This window comes from Pogoniulus pusillus, chromosome 19, assembly GCF_015220805.1.
Source record: "Pogoniulus pusillus isolate bPogPus1 chromosome 19, bPogPus1.pri, whole genome shotgun sequence".
Classification (NCBI taxonomy): Eukaryota; Metazoa; Chordata; class Aves; order Piciformes; family Lybiidae; genus Pogoniulus; species Pogoniulus pusillus.
In genome coordinates this window covers 14,601,944-14,618,090 of record NC_087282.1, presented here as the reverse complement: position 1 = coordinate 14,618,090, position 16,147 = coordinate 14,601,944, and the positions used below count along the sequence as shown (strand labels likewise).

The following is a 16,147-nucleotide window of genomic DNA, read 5'->3' as shown; positions in this document are numbered from 1 at the left end:
CTTCTGCTATGCCAGTCCTGGGAAGCTGTGAGAAAAGGTAGCTTACCAGAGACCTTGTCACCATGGTACTCTAGTTAAAGGGTGGCTACTAAGCAGGTGGAGACTCCTTTTTCACAAGCAGTCACATGGAAAAGACAAGGAGAAATGGGAGCAAGTTAGCCCTGGGGAGATGCCAACTGGACAGTTTTTCACAATGAGACCAACCAGCCACTGGCATAATCTCAGGGAAGTGCTGGAGTCCCCAGTAGGTGACACTCCAGCACTTGAATGTCCTTGTAGAGAGGAGCCCAAAACTGAACACAGTATTTGAGGTGTGGTCTCACCTGTGCCAAGTGTGAGGGCATTATCACTTTTCGACTTCTGCTTGACTCATTATTCCGGATACAAGGGGTCAGGCTGCTTAATGGGGAATTGATTCTGTTCTAGCTCAAACCAGGAAACTTGCTTGTCTACAGAGGTCACACTCAAGTGGGAGCAGTGTGGACCAGCTGAAGATCCTGCTCAGCTTTTGGACTTTTTTTCCAGTGCATCATTTCCCACATCCAAGCCATCATGAGCATGGTGCTCCTGGGACAGGCAGGAGGAGAAACATAAAAGGTATGTGCTGCAGCTCCTAGCACAGCACCTGCCAGGCCATCCCAGGCATAATGCTGACTGCTTTGGAGTAGAAAAAGAGTTAGCTGTTTTTGCCAGAAGTTGCAGGAGATGGTAACAAAAGGCTTAAAACCACCTGCAAGCTACAGCTCTAGCTGCACCGCAACCAGGAGGTGATGCTGTGGGAATCAGACTCTATTGACCTTGCAGCCATCCCAGAGTGAGTTTAAACCAATGAGGATTTCATTGAGATAAGCAGCAACAACAGGGGTCGGCTGGAGCTCTTCTGGCCCCGACAGCTGTGCTGTGCCCTGTGGTCAGCAAAAGCAGTGCATTATTCTTCACAGGAGTGACAGTGCTGGTGCACCAGAGGAGACAGACAAATGCAACCCTAAGTCTAACTGGAGGTGAGTGATGAGGATTCAGGGAGCTCATCCTAGTGGGAAAGAGGGAAGGGGGATAGGAACACAGCAATGAGGACAAGAACTTCACTAAAGTAACAACATTTTCAGTCAAGAGTACAAACAGCACTCTGCCTTGGGCTGAAGGCTGGCAAGTGCATTTGAACTACACTGTAGAATCCAGCAGGACTGCTGAGACACTGCTCTTGTGCAGCCAGGGACAGGATGAGTGCCCAGATCATTCCCCCTAGTCCTGTCTCCCTGATATCCTGAAAAGTCCCTCTCCAGCTTTTTTGTAGGCCCCCTTCAGATACTGGAAGACCACAAGTAGGTCACCTTGGAGCCTACTCTTCTCCAGACTCAACAGCCCCAACTCTTCCAGTCTGTCCTTACAGCAGAGGTGCTCCAGCCCTCTGAGCATCTTCATGGCCCTTCTCTGGACACGCTCCAGCACGTTCACATCCTTCTTGTAATGGGGGCTCCAGAACTGGACACGGTACTCCAGATGGGGTCTCACCAGAGCACAGTAGAGGTGGAGAATCACCTCCCTTGATCTGCTGGCCACACTTCTCCTGATGCAGCCCAGGGTCTGGTTGGCCCTCTGGGCTGCAAGTGCACACTGCTGGCTCCTGTTGAGCTTCTCGTCCACCAGCACCCCCAGGTCCCTCTCCTCAGGGCTGCTCTCCAGTCAGTCACTGCCCAGCCTGTGTTTACGCTTGGGATTGCTTCAACCCAGATGCAGGACCTTGCACTTGGTCTTGTTGAACCTCATGAGGTTGGCAGATGCCCACCTCTTCAGCCTGTCCAGATCCTCAGGGTGAGGGACAGCAAGGAAGGCTAAAGGGCAATGGGGAATGCAATGATCTGGAAGCTCATTGTGGGGAAAATGAGCATTTGTGATGTTGAAAGCTCACAGCGGTGAGAAGTGTCCAGTGAATAGCTGCGAGATGAGACAGAGAGGGTTCACTCACCAATCAGAACCATGGGCAAACCCCACCCAGTTAATCTAGACAACAGAACCCCACTCCCTGACCAAGCAGATGAGTGTAGGATAAGGAAATACAACCAGCTCTGCTCCCAGCTTTATCTCCTCCTGCTGAGTAGTGCAGGGCAACAAGGGATTGGGAGATGCAGTCAGTTCATTGTATGTTGTCTCTGCCACTCTTTTCTCCTTGGGGTCCCCCTGCTCCAGCAGGAGGGTCTCTCCTGCAGGAGACAGTCACTCATGAACTTCTCCAAAGGAGTCTATCTTATGGGGTTGCAGTTTTTCACAGATGCTCCAGTGTGGATACAGACATCTGTTCAGGAGCACTCTTCTCTATTGTGAGCCCCTTCTGTGGTCTGTAATCCTCCCAGTGATGGTCTGCTCCAGCATGGAGTCATCCATGAGCTGCAGGTGGATATCTGCTCCACAGTGGACCTCCACAGGTTCTAGGGAGGACAGCCTGCCTCACCATGGTCTTCACCATGCACTGCAAGTGTTAGGCATCTGTTCCACCATTAAGGCCCAAGGGCTGCATGGGACTCTCTGCTCCAGCACACCTCCCCCTCTTCTCCACTGACCCTGTGTCCACATAGTTGTTCCTCTCTAACAATTTCCCTAGTGGGTGTTTCCCCCTGCCCCTCTTTCCCCCCCCTCCCCCCGCCTTTAATTATGACACAGGAGCTTCCACTGTCACTGATTGGCTCAGCCTTGGCCAGAGGTGGAACCAACTTGCAGACAGAGGAGCTTCTTGCAGGGGCTAAACTTGTAGCCCCTCTCCCACTACCAAACCCTGGTGCACACAAAGCCAGCACAATTGTTACCATTATAGTTCAGAAGTGCATTAGTGGCCAAAAGTCTGTTGACTTGTTTCTTTGCATCCTTACTCCCTCACGGTGTCCAGACTGAAGTATGTGGTACACCTGTTTTCTGCACTGGCAAATCTCGTTGCTCTCTAATTCTCTGAGAGGATGTTGAAGTGAGAGTGGGATTGCTCTCTCAAGGAACTAGTGACAAAACAAGAGGAAAAGGCCTCAGGCTGTGCCAAGGGAGATTTAGGTTGGCTATTGGGAAAAAATTATGCTATTGCAAGAGTGGTCAGGCATTGAAACAGGCTGCCCAGGGAAGTGGTGGAGTCACTGTCCCTGGGGGTGTTCGAAAACTGTGTAGACATGGCACTTCAGGCCAGGGACAGGCCGAGTCCCCACATCAGGGGCTTGGTGGAGCAACTATTTGTGATGTAACAATGGGGTACCACTACATAAGGCGTCTGTTCCCAGCAGTCTCCAGTAGTGTTCAGAGCACTCTGCGTGTGTGCAGCAGCCTCGGACACCAGCTCTTTCCAGGAAGAGCGCGCCGGTTTAGGCTCTTTTCCTTGACTCTGCAGTCTGGAAAACTGCTGCGTTGGAATCCAAACATGGCAGCAGCATTCTATGTTGCAGCTAGCTTGCTTTGTGATTTTGCCCATGCTTTGAATCTTCTGATGGACGACAAACCCCGGATGATGGCACAGTCGTTAACAAGTAAGTAGAGGCTCTCGTTCGATACAGCAGCAAACCTGCCTTCTCTATCAACGTCTCCTTTTGGTATTCCTTACGAATTAGTTGGTTCTTAAGGAAAGTTGACTTGCAGTGGTGCAGTTCCCGACACATGGAACCACCACGTCTGTGGCAGCAGAGTCTGGCAATTGCTCAGTTTGCTGGTTCAGCCAGCACAACAGGCTTCCAAAATGCAAACAGGGAGAGCTCCTCCGAGCTCCTTCCACACACTCTGGTGTTATCTGCAGAGTTTACTAACAGCGCTCCTCTCCTGGGAGGAAGCATCTTTTTTCTGAATGCTGTCATGAAAAGACTTGGCTGTCTAACCTGACACGGAATGCTCACTAAACCAGCCATTACTCCTGTGAGGAAAGGCAAACTTCCAAGCATTTGGTGTGCGCCCCTGACCTCAGGAGCTGTTACTGTACTATGTCAGAACAGAACTGCCATGCTAAAAGAGGATTTGGGGGAAGCTTTCTTGGGGAACCATTTTCAGCAGCTGAAGAGATCCAATGCATATAAGCGATTTAAAGCAAACAGAAAGGGAAGTAAACCCCCGCTTTGTTAGCTCAGGCGGAATAGGCACTAGCTGCTGAAGAACGATTTGCATTTGAACGGGCTCGATTTACTGGCAAAACCAGGGCAAAAAGTAGATACAAGAAGCTGTAGAAAAAGAATCCCCTGGTATAGTATTGCCCTGTTGTGTTGCCTGCTGTGTAGAACAACGGCTGCTACCAGAGGGAGTTTTGTAAAGAAAGATGCCATCTATTTGTTCCAGGGGGTTCCCCAGCCCAGGTAGCCTTATTGCAGCATCTGGTTAACTCTCCCTTTCCCTTTGCAGAACAAGTCACCCATTTGTTCAGACGATGCCATCCTTCGGTGAGTGTGCAAGTGACCTCTTACTTTCAGAGCACTTCAGAACAGTGGAATGTGCTGTCAGTTTGTGTTCAGAACGGCTGAAGTGTCATTACCTGCTCTGGCAAGAGTAGTAGCCTCTTTCACCACGTCCCTTTAGAAGCTGGCTATCAGTCAGAACCGAGTGTCAGAGAAGCTGCAATGCTCTGTGGTCAGCTGTAGGACGCAGTGCTCAGGCCCAGGTGGGGTAGGGCAGCAATACGGTCATTTACACAGTGAAACTCGGGTGCAAAGATGAGGTCTCCCTTGTTTCCTGTGGATTGTCCCTTAGTGGTATTCCAGCTGGACCCTATGGATGTGGATGTGTAGAACGGTGCCTTTTATTTGCCTCAGTTCTCTAAGTGGTTTCTTGTAGCCTGCTCTAAAGCAGCTGGTAAACACTTAACAAGGCAACTGGAAGTGGCTTCCAGTGGTCTATCCAAACACTACATTTTGTGAAATAAGACTGGACTGAGCATAGGAATGACCTATCTGCTATGAGCAGGAATGGAAGCCACCAAGAGCAGTTATTCCTAGACAGAGCTCTGTAACCTTCCCACTGAACTGTGCCGAGTTAAAAAGGAGGGAGGCCTGTAGGACTGCTGGTATATCTAGGTTGGTTTCTCACGTCTAAGCAGACCGAAGTTGTGTGTAATTACCAAACCTCCCAAGCCCTAGGATGGTGACCATCACTTGTACTCCTATCTGTCCACAGAGCACACAACCAGCACCAGAAAGCCCACAAGCTCCCTCTGTTTCTGAAGAAGCAGAGAGAGATCAAGAACATGAGGAAGAGGACAGTGAGCTTCCACCTGTGCCACAGCTCCAAGAGGCAGATGGAGATCAAGAACATGAGGAAGAGGCCAATGAACTTCCACCTCTGCCGCAGCCTGAAGATACAAAATCAGTAAGTCCCAGGTTTGGTCAGCACTGTAGGTGGTGTAATTTAGAGCAGCATGTCTTGAGTCAGACAGCACTTGGATGAAGACTCCAAGGGCTTGGAGTTCTCCTACCGTGATGTATGTGCCAAGTGTAACTTAAAACACAGGTCTGTAGGACTACAGGCATGGCTAGGTAGGTTTCTCGTGTCTGTGAAGACTGAAGTTGTGTGTAATTACCAAACCTCCCAAGCCCTAGAATGGTGACCATCACTTGTACTCCTGTCTGTCCACAGAGCACACAACCAGCACCAGAAAGCCCACAAGCTCCCTCTGTTTCTGAAGAAGCAGAGAGAGATCAAGAACATGAGGAAGAGGACAGTGAGCTTCCACCTGTGCCACAGCTCCAAGATGCAGATGGAGATCAAGAACATGAGGAAGAGGCCAATGAACTTCCACCTCTGCCGCAGCCTGAAGATACAAAATCAGTAAGTCCCAGGTTTGGTCAGCACTGTAGGTGGTGTAATTTAGAGCAGCATGTCTTGAGTCAGACAGCACTTGGATGAAGACTCCAAGGGCTTGGAGTTCTCCTACCGTGATGTATGTGCCAAGTGTAACTTAAAACACAGGTCTGTAGGACTACAGGCATGGCTAGGTAGGTTTCTCGTGTCTGTGAAGACTGAAGTTGTGTGTAATTACCAAACCTCCCAAGCCCTAGAATGGTGACCATTACTCGTGCTCCTGTCTGTCCACAGAGCAGCACAGCATCATCCTCCAAATCACCATCTGAAGCATCATCTGAAGCGTCATCTGAATCATCGTTCAAAACATCATCTGAATCATCATATGAAGCATCATCCGAAGCATCATATGAATCATCATCCAAATCACCATCTGAATCATCATATGAAGCATCATCTGAAGCTTCATCTGAATCGTCATCCAAAACATCATCTGAATCATCATATGAAGCATCCTCCGAAGCATCATATGAATCACCATCCAAATCACCATCTGAATCATCATATGAAGCATCATCTGAAGCTTCATCTGAATCATATGAAGCATCATCCGAAGCCTCATATGAATCACCATCCAAATCACCATCTGAATCATCATATGAAGCATCATCTGAAGCGTCATATGAATCGCCATCCAAATCACCATCTGAATCATCATCCAAAGCTTCATCCGAAGATTCATCCGAATCATCATCAGAAGCTTCATCCGAATCATCATCAGAAACATCATCAGACTGTTCCCATGAAAAAAGTGAAGAGGATGATGAGAAGGAGAATGAAGATAACAACGAGAAAGATAATAATGATTCTCCATCTGTTAGGGCAGCATGTCCCAAAAATGGAAAAGGGGTAAGTCCCAGTCCAGAGTTATCTGTGTAGGCTCTTTGCCATCAGTGGAAAGAGCAGTTGTCAGGTGTAGATCACAAAGTTGCAGGACCCGTGGAAGAAACTGCCCCCTGGAGGTACCTGTCCCTCTTCACAGCCTAAGTAGCTAAATGAACAGCTGAGACCACAGCCCTAACTCTTCCATGAGTGAAGTTTGGTGAGAAGAATCCTACACAGCTCTGCATTGTAGAGAGAAGGAAGGTCTCTGAAGGACTGGAGTGCAGTCCTGATGACCACTCCCTAGAGCTTGCAATGCTGGTGAGAAGTCAGTTCAACAGTTCTGATCAGAAAGGAGGGATGCTCCCTGCTTCTGCTCACTTACGTAGCAGCAAGGCTGTGGGTCCCAGGAGAGATCTGTTTCTGTATCCTTGCCTCAAGGCACACTCCTGGTTTCCATCATCTCTCAGAAAACGAGTGCAAACTGAACGTGAAGCCAGCCATGGCCCTGTGTAAAACTAGCCTTTCAGCTTTGCCTCTTCAGTTTGAGACGAGAACACCAAACGCAAGCGTTTTAAGAGCCCTGGATGTGGCAAACAGCACCTTCCTAAGGGCTTGCATTTGAAATGTCACCTCTGGGGCATCTCTACAAGCCACCTTTCTGACCCAGAACCATTCCTTGTCACAGATCTGCCCAGGCTCTGCAATCAATCCTGACCCTGCATCAGCACCAGCAGCCACTCCTCAGCCTGAAGCCGCAAAGAGAAAGACTTCATGCAGCAAGTCAGACGGGCAGAGGAAGAAACCCAAGGAGACAAAAACAGAGCTCCTCCTAGAGAAACTGCGTACGTATTCTGTGTATGGGGTCTGCCCAACCAGTGCATGGTCTGCGTGTCTTGGGACATGCAAATGTTCATCCTCAGTTGAGTGTCAAGAGGCACTTAACAATTCCCTTGCACAAGTTGTGTTTGTGCTTGGAGGAAGTAAAAGGCACTCTGGATAGCCCTTCTGCCTGTGAGGGCAGCTGTGAGTGGGCTGGGTTTGCCTGAGCTTCCTCCTACACCAAAGGCAAAGACAGTGCAGAAGACTGTGACCGGATCTGCTCCCCTCTGAAGCAAGCATCTTTGCTTTTGTTTCTTTTAGGCAGCCTTTTGAGCGTGGGAGATCCTAAGCAAAAATACATGCTGTTGGCAGAAATTGGTCAAGGGTAAGTCCAGGCACAGTTACTAACACAGAAACGCACAAGAGCGAGCATGCTGCCATAGCCAGCTCGTGACTGTGATGCTGCAGCAGGTCAGTTTAGAGTAATGGGGAAAGATCCTCCAGAAAGATCATAGAATCAACCAGCCACAAAGGCAATCAAAGAGGATGATCAGGAGGAACTGGACTGCTGCACCAGCCCTTCATGTTGGAATTAGGTTTTATCTTGGATACAGGGCTGGTGGGCTCCTGCACTGTGTGCTGCTGGCTGAAGGAGTGGCTGCACAAAGGTGGCTTAGAACCACTACAAGCAGCAGAGAGCTGTCTCCCGCCTGGGCTTGCTTTCATTCATTGGGACTAAACATCTTTCATCGGGACTAAACATCTTCTCATTCCTTTGCTGCTGTTTCATTTCTAGGGCATCTGGAACAGTTTATCGTGCACGTGAATCTGACACAGGACGAGAGGTCAGTGCCATCAGTCCAGCAGATTCTGCAGGTCTTTGTCTTTCCCCTTGGGTGTGAACTGGGGATGGAGCTTGCAGTCAGCAGTAGACTTTTACTGCAAAGGCTTCCCCTCTGCACCTTAACATTCACTTCCTTTCTCAAGACAGAAGTTTTGAATCTATGCAAGCCCTGCCCCAAAATCTCACCATAGAAAAACAGAATTGAGAGAGAGCAAAGGGGCGTCCCTGTCTCTTCTTGCCACGTCAAGAGCAAGACTAGACAGGGGAGGCGAGAGGCGACTGGCCAAATGTGTAGGGAGGGCCAAAAGGCCGACTTTAAATACCAGCGAGCACATCTCCACCTGTCCTGTAGCTAGCACGCAAGGCGGCAGGGAAAGAGGCTGTTGTAACGCAAGGCGCTGAGCTCCTGTGCCTAACAAGACACTTTGGCACAGCTCGGCAACGACATCCACAGACACTCACGGCGTGCTCACTCAGGCCTCGTGCAACAGACTGCTCAAGTGTATGGTTTTCAATGTCATTTCAGGTGGCCATAAAGCAATTGAAATTCCTAACCACGCCAGTAAAACGTTTACTAAGAGAAATCCTGATCCCGAAGGAGAATAAGCATCCCAACATTGTGAACTATTTAGAGAGGTACGTACTTATGTTCGTATCACGCCTGTGTTCATACTGCAAGCCAAAGATTCACTAGCAGAAAACTGATCTCTTTGACATCGTTGTCTTTTCAGCTACAGAGTCAATTCTCACCTCTGGGTGGTGATGGAATACATGTCTGGAGGCTCTCTGGCTGGCCTCGTTCGTAATGTGTGTATGCATGACGGACAGATAGCAGCTGTCTGCAGGGAGGTAAGGGATCTTCTGTGTGCTTCTGATTACCTGGACAGGATGGGACTTCTCAACAAGTGGTAAATTTCACCCTCTCGTTTCTCTTTTATCTTGTCAGTGCCTGCAAGGCCTGGCTTTCCTTCACTCAAACCAAGTGATCCACAGAGACATCAAAAGTGACAATATCCTCCTTGGAATGGATGGATCTGTCAAGCTGGGTAGGTACTCTTGGTCAGGACCAGCATTCCCAGGATGGGGTGTGGGGCTACCAATTTGGATGAGTGACTGCCAGTTACCCCAAGGTGATGCCCGTGGTCGTGCACTGGCCACTGGTGCAGGCTAAGAGCAGATCCTGTGTGCAGAGAAGGACAGGAAGTGGAAAGGCATAAAGAGTGGCTTTGGTTTGGGTAGGTGCCTTCCAGAGTGAGGCAGTGACATTCTAAAGCTCCAAGTGCGTAAAAGGCACTGCATGCAACTTGAGGGATGTTCTTTAAGGGACCAGTCCAGTATTTCACTGGCTACAGCACTAAGTAACCAGCTCATGGCTGCTGTTCCAGATAGAATCAACCGTAGTGGGCATTGCTTCTGCTCGGTTTCATCCCTCTAGCTGGCTTTAACAATACTTGTTTTTCTTCTCAGCTGATTTTGGCTTGTCTACTCACACCACCCCTGAGAAGAGTAGGAGGAGATCGATGGTCGGGACTCCTCACTGGATAGCACCGGAAGTGGCAAGAGAAGAACCATACGGCCCTAAAGTGGACATCTGGTCACTTGGCATCACGGCAATAGAAATGGTGGAAGGAGAACCTCCTTACTTTGACCAACGCCGTCATGAGGTAAGGGGCAGATAAATAGATACCACTGTCTTTCCAATCTGTACCATGGTTTGGCTCCCACGAGCCAGAATCTCAAGTCACATCAGTGTGAACTAGTTCTCTCAAGGCCTCCCTTGAGAAGGGAGTCCCCTACTAGTATCACCTTTCTTTTTTCTGGCTAGCCCTAGTCCTAAGCCGTGGGACTGGCAGATACACTCTGGGCAACTGTGTGGATGGACTTCCATCTCCATCCTCGTTCACACAGTCCTCCGCTGCTAGAGCTGGAAAGAGGAAGGAAATTGCAAGGGCACTTGCTTGCCTCTCTGGGGAGTGGGCAGCTTCCATTTCCCCCCATCTCATAGGTCTCCTCCTTTTTCTGGGCGGTCAGAGAACATGAGATTCCCCTGTTTCCTGTGCAGTCTGCAGTGGTTCTATATCTTAGTCTTTGGAGAAAGATAACCAGATTAGTTTATGCGGTTGGTTACCATTTTCTATGCAGAACAGAGCAAAAGAATTTGGACTACCCCTATGAAAGTAAATCTGCTTTTGGTGGTGTAGTTCAAGCTAACTGGGCGAGCCAGTGCATTCGCCTGTCAAGGCAAGGTCTTTGAGATGTTGGAAGAGCTGTGGCCTCCCGAAACAATTGGGAGACTTATTTGTTGGAATAGAAACATCACCTCTAACCCTCTGCCAGGGAAGAAACTGCTGCTGGAGACTGGACCTTGAGAATCAGATTGGGGTCTAGTGTAAGCACTTGTGGATATGAAACAAGCAGGTGGAGTGTCACGTTCCCTTTCTCTGTAGGCGATAAAACTGATAGCCCAGAACGGAACACCACAGCTGAAGAACCCCAGGCAACATTCCCCGCTGTTGTGTGACTTTCTGAACTGCTGCCTGGAGGTGGATGAGAACAGGCGATGGTCAGCTGAGGAGCTTCTGAAGGTAAAGCCCAAAGCAGCTGCAAGCGAAACAGCTGCACTATGGATGGCCTTCTCATCAGCTACGGCCTGAAGGCATCTACGGACCCCCCACTTAGTGCTCTCTAGTCACAGTGCTTTTCAAAGGACAAGAATCACAGACTGGTTTGGGTTGGAAGGCACCTTTGAAGGACATCTAGTCCACCCTCCCTTGCAGAAAGCAGGCACCTCTTTAACCAGAGCAGTCCCGCAGTGGTCTTCAGAGGAGCATGTGGGCCTAGACGCTACTGGGATAACACTTCCTAGACGTACTGGGCTTCCCAGCGCAATGGCTTATGCCCCTCAGGGATTAATGTGATGATGAGCTGTGTCTGCCTGTGGTAGCAAGGTGCTGGGCATGAAGGTGCAGGTGGTCCCCACAGTGCTGTTTGTGCATTTCCTGGTAACCCGAGGAACACTACTGCATGAGCCTGTGAGTAGCTGGCTTTGGGAAGCTATGGTTCCTCTCTTTTTCTTCCTCCAACAGCATCCATTTTTACAATCAGCCGAGCCGCTCTCCAGTCTGACTCCTCTCATCATGGCGGCAAAGCAACTGAATGAGGAGAAGAGCAGACACTAGCGCTTGTGGCCAACGTTCTGCTGTGGCACCTGCTGTGGGAGGAAGAAGGGATTTGGAGTGCTCCCCCCGGCTCTGTCCCTGGAAGTTTGAATGGGGGAAGAAGAAGGCAGGAAGCTGTTTTCCCAGCACTTCCCACCTCCCGGAGAGGCTTCTGCTTGTCCAGGAAGGGGAGTTAACCCTTTCTCGCCTCCTAGGCAGGAGGCAAAACACTAAGTTGTGGCAGCAGTGGCTCAGGCAGTTCTTACGGTCAACAATCATTGGGGGAGCTACAGCAGCCCCAGGATTAAGACCTTCTGCCTAGCTGAGCCAACAGTGGTCACTGAGCACGTGCCAGGAGGGACCAAGGATAATTCCTTGTCCCAAATTCAAGTGGGCCAACCTGTGCTGGTTATTCTGCTCTCTAGTGGGGTTGTGCTCATGATACTGGCTAAGCCCAGGGGCTTATATGCCTGGGAAGCCCTGGATGCTAATGGGAGGACCCACTGCATCAGTGTGCGGTGAGTTGTCCCCAGCTATTAATTGCTAAGCCCGGCTACTACGTGCCGAGGCAAGTTTCTCTCTTTGCAGGACTGAGGCCAGGCCGAGGACCAGATTCCGGGACATGGACCAGTACCTGACCAGCACCTGGGGGAGGAAGGACCATCTACACAGGAGATGGAGGCACATCACACCGATGTGGCCAGTGGATGATGGCATCAGGACTTGGAAAGCATGACCTCCAGCCATGGACTCAAAGCAGCTAAGTCACTACCATGAACTTTACTATTGCTCTGCCAGGGACAGAGCAATCAATTGCTATTTAACTGTGCAGTGCTGTTAACCAGTGTTTGGGCTATTGTTAAATACTGTTGGTATTGCATGCAGGAGGGCTAACCTGTAGACAGCACACAGCCCTCACTGAGCTGCAAGGACTTATCACCCATCCCTCTGAATTCCTAGACACATCTGTCCATTGCTACCTGGGTGGACTGTTGTGGGGCACTCCAAATGCCTTCTTCCCCACCCTCCGTCTCGGGAGGTGTGAATGGGAGAAGAAGAAGGTGCAAAACTGCTTCCCCCTGCCTTGCAGACTTGAAGGGAGAACAGCAAAAGGTGCCCTTTTCCGCATGGGTACTGACTCGTGGGAAAGCCCACGCTGGGATCGGCTGGCGATTGGCTGGATTCTGCAGGCCCATTGTACATATGGCAGCAGACACAAAGCCTAGGAAGCTTATAAAGAGAGTGAGGAAAAAAGCACGCGGTTCCTGCGCTCGCACCGTTCTGTGCAGGTCCGCTCTAGTACCGCTCGCTCCCCGGCATGTCTGCAAGTTTCCCAAGTCCTTAAGGTCTACTAGAGAGAGAGCTGCCAGCAGTTTGATTTTGTGCCTGCGCTGCTAAAACAGTGCCTCTCCATGATCTTTGCCTCACAGGCAGCTGTGTCTACAGGCACTTTGGACTTCGGCGGGTTTCGTTCGCGTCTGACTTAATGCCGCGTGGATTCACAACGGGATATTGCTTGCAGTTTCAGAGGCTGCCGCAGAGAAATTCAGCAGGGATCACTGCTAAAGTCCTGCTTCACCTCTGTGAGTACAATCTGCTGCTCCCTAGCGTCATGGTTTGAGGGGCTCCGCGTTATTCCAGAGTCCCTAAGAAAACTACAAAGACCAAGTTCCATCCCAGGGGACAAACTGGCCCCCTCCAGATATCGTTATTATGCTATTCACTCCCATGACCCTGCACATCTTTAAACACAACCTTTCTGTATTTTCATCTCCAATAGAAAGAGAGTAGCGTGAAATAATCTCAGGCTGCCGTGCTCTCGCACAAGAAACTACAACACCTAGGTTTTCTGCTCAGCCTGACTTTTAAGCAGGGTAAAGCTGTCTTGTAGCTTAGCCTTTTCCATTTTCTGACTTTCCTAAATTACTAAACTTGCCCAAAGCATCCTTGTGAAGATTTCCTGACTGACTTAGAACCTGTAAATAAACCTTAACTAGTTCTGTGTATAGTTTAGGGGTGGGGCTTTTGGGGAAAGTAAAAATAATTCTCTTTTTATAATTCCTACCTCAGCCAGTTAGCTCCCAACTACATCAGCAGCTCAGAGCAGGACTGAGAAGAAAACCCTCAACCCATGTGCTGCAGGACAGATGGAGGGGCAAAGAAACCAGTGGTCATACTCCTGGGGGCTAAGAGGGGGAGCAACTCCGACCTGCGTCTGTAGTATTATTGTTGTTGTTATTTTTGCTATTAATAAAATACAATCATTTCTGTTATCATTCCTACTGCTTTCTAGTTCCTTTATTTTTCAGATGGAAAGGGAAAATATGATCATTTCTGTTATCATTCCTACTGCTTTCTAGTTCCTTTATTTTTCAGATGGAAAGGGAAAATATGATCATTTCTGTTATCATTCCTACTGCTTTCTAGTTCCTTTATTTTTCAGATGGAAAGGGAAAATATGATCATTTCTATTATCATTCCTAATGCTTTCTAGTTCCTTTAAGATGAAAAGGGAAAATATGATCATTTCTATTATCATTCCTACTGCTTTCTAGTTCCTTTATTTTTCAGATGGAAAGGGAAAATATGATCATTTCTGTTATCATTCCTACTGCTTTCTAGTTCCTTTATTTTTCAGATGGAAAGGGAAAATACAATCATTTCTATTATCATTCCTAATGCTTTCTAGTTTCTTTAAGATGAAAAGGGGCTAAGAGAGACAGGTAATGGCCATCTTCACTCTACTCAAAGCTGTCCTGGCCACAGCTGGAGTACTGTGTTCACTTTTAGTCACTGCTCTGCAAAACAGATGTGGTTGGCCTGCAGAGGATACACAGAGGAGCACAGTAATATGATCCAAGAACTGGGAAGTTGCCGTATGAGGAAACCCTGAAAGAACAGGTTTTGATCACCTCCAGTAGTTAAAAGGAGGCTACAAAAAGGTGGAGGCTCCCTTTTTACAAGCAGTCCCATGGAAGAAGACATGGGATAATGGGAACAAGTCAGCCCTACGGAGATTCCAGACACTCTGCCCCAGGCCTAGAGCATTCATGGCATTTTTATCGGCTTGGCCGGTACAGCTGAAGGCTGTGCAGCTATCCAGAGAGACCTGGACTGACTGGAGAGCTGGGCACAGAGGAACCAGATGAAGTTCAACAAGGGCAAGTGCAGGGTCCTGCACCTGGGGAGGAATAATAAACTGCACCAGTCCAGGCTGGGAGGGCATCTGCTGGAGAGCAGCCCTGTGAAGAGGGGTGGCTTCTCTGGAGACTTCCAAGGTCTGTCTGGATGTGTTCCTCTGTGAGCTGGGTTAGGTAGTGTTGTCCTGCTCTGGCCGGGGCGGGGGGGGATGGTTTTTTGCACTCTATGATCTCCTTAGGTCCCTTCCAACCCCTTCATATCCTGTGATCCTGAGAACCAGGTGATAGTGCACGGCTGGGCGGTGTGATGGAACAGAATGTGTTTTGTTCACTGAAAGTAGTATAACAGGAAGCTAGCCACCCGGATCGAGGCAAAAATCACATGCAAATATGTACTTGCTTAACAGGCTTTAAGTTCCAGGAACTCAAGCAAGAGGATCCACCTTATCATATAAGGAGGGGTCAAGAAAAGGGACACCCGAGGAGGACTACCCGCCTTCAGCACGACGATCACCAGGAGGCAGAGAAAGACCCCCAAGCAACACATCGCACATGCGCAGAGTACTACAGGAAGAACACGCCAGACTATGAAAGGAGGGACTGGAACTGGCTCGGTGCGGCAGTTGGCAGAGCGGAGGCTCCCCTGCGCCCAGCGCTGCTCCCTGCTTGCCAAAATAAAATTCCTTAAACTTATCTCTAAGTTTTTGGTGGCTCAATTTTAACACCTTCCAACCCCTTCACATCCTGTGATCCTGAGAACCAGGTGATAGTGCAGGGCCGGGCGGTTTATTCTGGAGTCACCAGCTCAGCCCGTGAACTGGGAGCGGCTGCGCCCAGCAAGAAGATGGCCCCAACGGCAGTCAGCTCGCCAAACAGGACGGCGCTGCTTCCGACGGCCGCCGTCTTTGGAGCATTGCCTGCGCCTACGAGTCCAGGGAAGGCTGCCGGCACGGCCGGAGCCGCCTGCGTTTCCGCAGCCCGCGGATTCCGATCCGGAGGGGAAAACACGCCCGGGTCTGCCTGCTCCGCTCTACCCCACGCCTCCAGCTCGCCCCGTGCTGGCCGCTCGGCTCCGTGCTGTCGGTCAGCCGCGGGGCTCGGCCGCTTCACCTTCAACCGCCTCTAACGCCTCAAGGCGCTTCCTGCAGCTCCCTTCTCGCCCGTCCGCCGCTCCCCTCCGCAAGCTTTCAATTCTCCATGCCAGCTTCACTGAGAGGCAGCATTTTCCCTAAGCTTTAATGCTGTATTTTTTCCAATTCAAACTATGCAAACCAGCAACCATCTCGTTCCCCGTACGGGCCACCAGTTACTGTGTGGTGTCTTTTAAAGATAGCTTGTCCTGGTGGGAAGAGGGAAAGGGAATTGGGAACACAGCAATGAGGTCAAAAACCTGCCTTCACTAACATAACATTCTCAGTAAGGAACACAAATAGCACTGTTATTTGAAGGTTGGTGAGTGGGTCTGAACTGCACTGTAGAATCTGAGACACTGCTGTTGTGCAGCCAGGGACAGGCCGAGTCCCCACATCAGGGGCTTGGTGGAGCAACTATTT

The 16,147-nt window shown here is 49.7% G+C and overlaps 1 protein-coding gene and 1 long non-coding RNA gene across 3 annotated transcripts; both read left to right on the top strand.

The window, feature by feature from the left end:
- The first annotated feature begins 3,378 nt into the window (after positions 1-3,378).
- Positions 3,379-13,732, top strand: LOC135183999 (serine/threonine-protein kinase PAK 3-like). Of its 2 annotated transcripts, XM_064159415.1 has the most exons (16): positions 3,379-3,500; positions 4,357-4,394; positions 5,125-5,316; positions 5,584-5,775; positions 6,043-6,657; positions 7,319-7,475; positions 7,774-7,837; positions 8,249-8,297; positions 8,823-8,932; positions 9,028-9,145; positions 9,243-9,342; positions 9,764-9,960; positions 10,744-10,881; positions 11,383-12,213; positions 12,885-13,037; positions 13,525-13,732. In XM_064159415.1, the coding sequence occupies exons 1-14, from the start codon at positions 3,395-3,397 to the stop codon at positions 11,473-11,475; spliced, it is 2,169 nt and encodes a 722-aa protein (XP_064015485.1). In that variant the 5' UTR covers positions 3,379-3,394; the 3' UTR covers positions 11,476-12,213; positions 12,885-13,037; positions 13,525-13,732. The 2 variants fall into 2 exon arrangements, with proteins under 2 accessions (XP_064015485.1, XP_064015487.1); XM_064159417.1 differs by lacking the exon at positions 6,043-6,657.
- Positions 13,733-14,173: 441 nt separating this feature from the next.
- On the top strand, positions 14,174-15,287 carry LOC135183997 (uncharacterized). The gene is made up of 2 exons (XR_010305811.1): positions 14,174-14,732; positions 15,002-15,287. It is a non-coding gene; the product is annotated as an uncharacterized LOC135183997 (long non-coding RNA).
- The last annotated feature ends 860 nt before the right edge of the window (positions 15,288-16,147 follow it).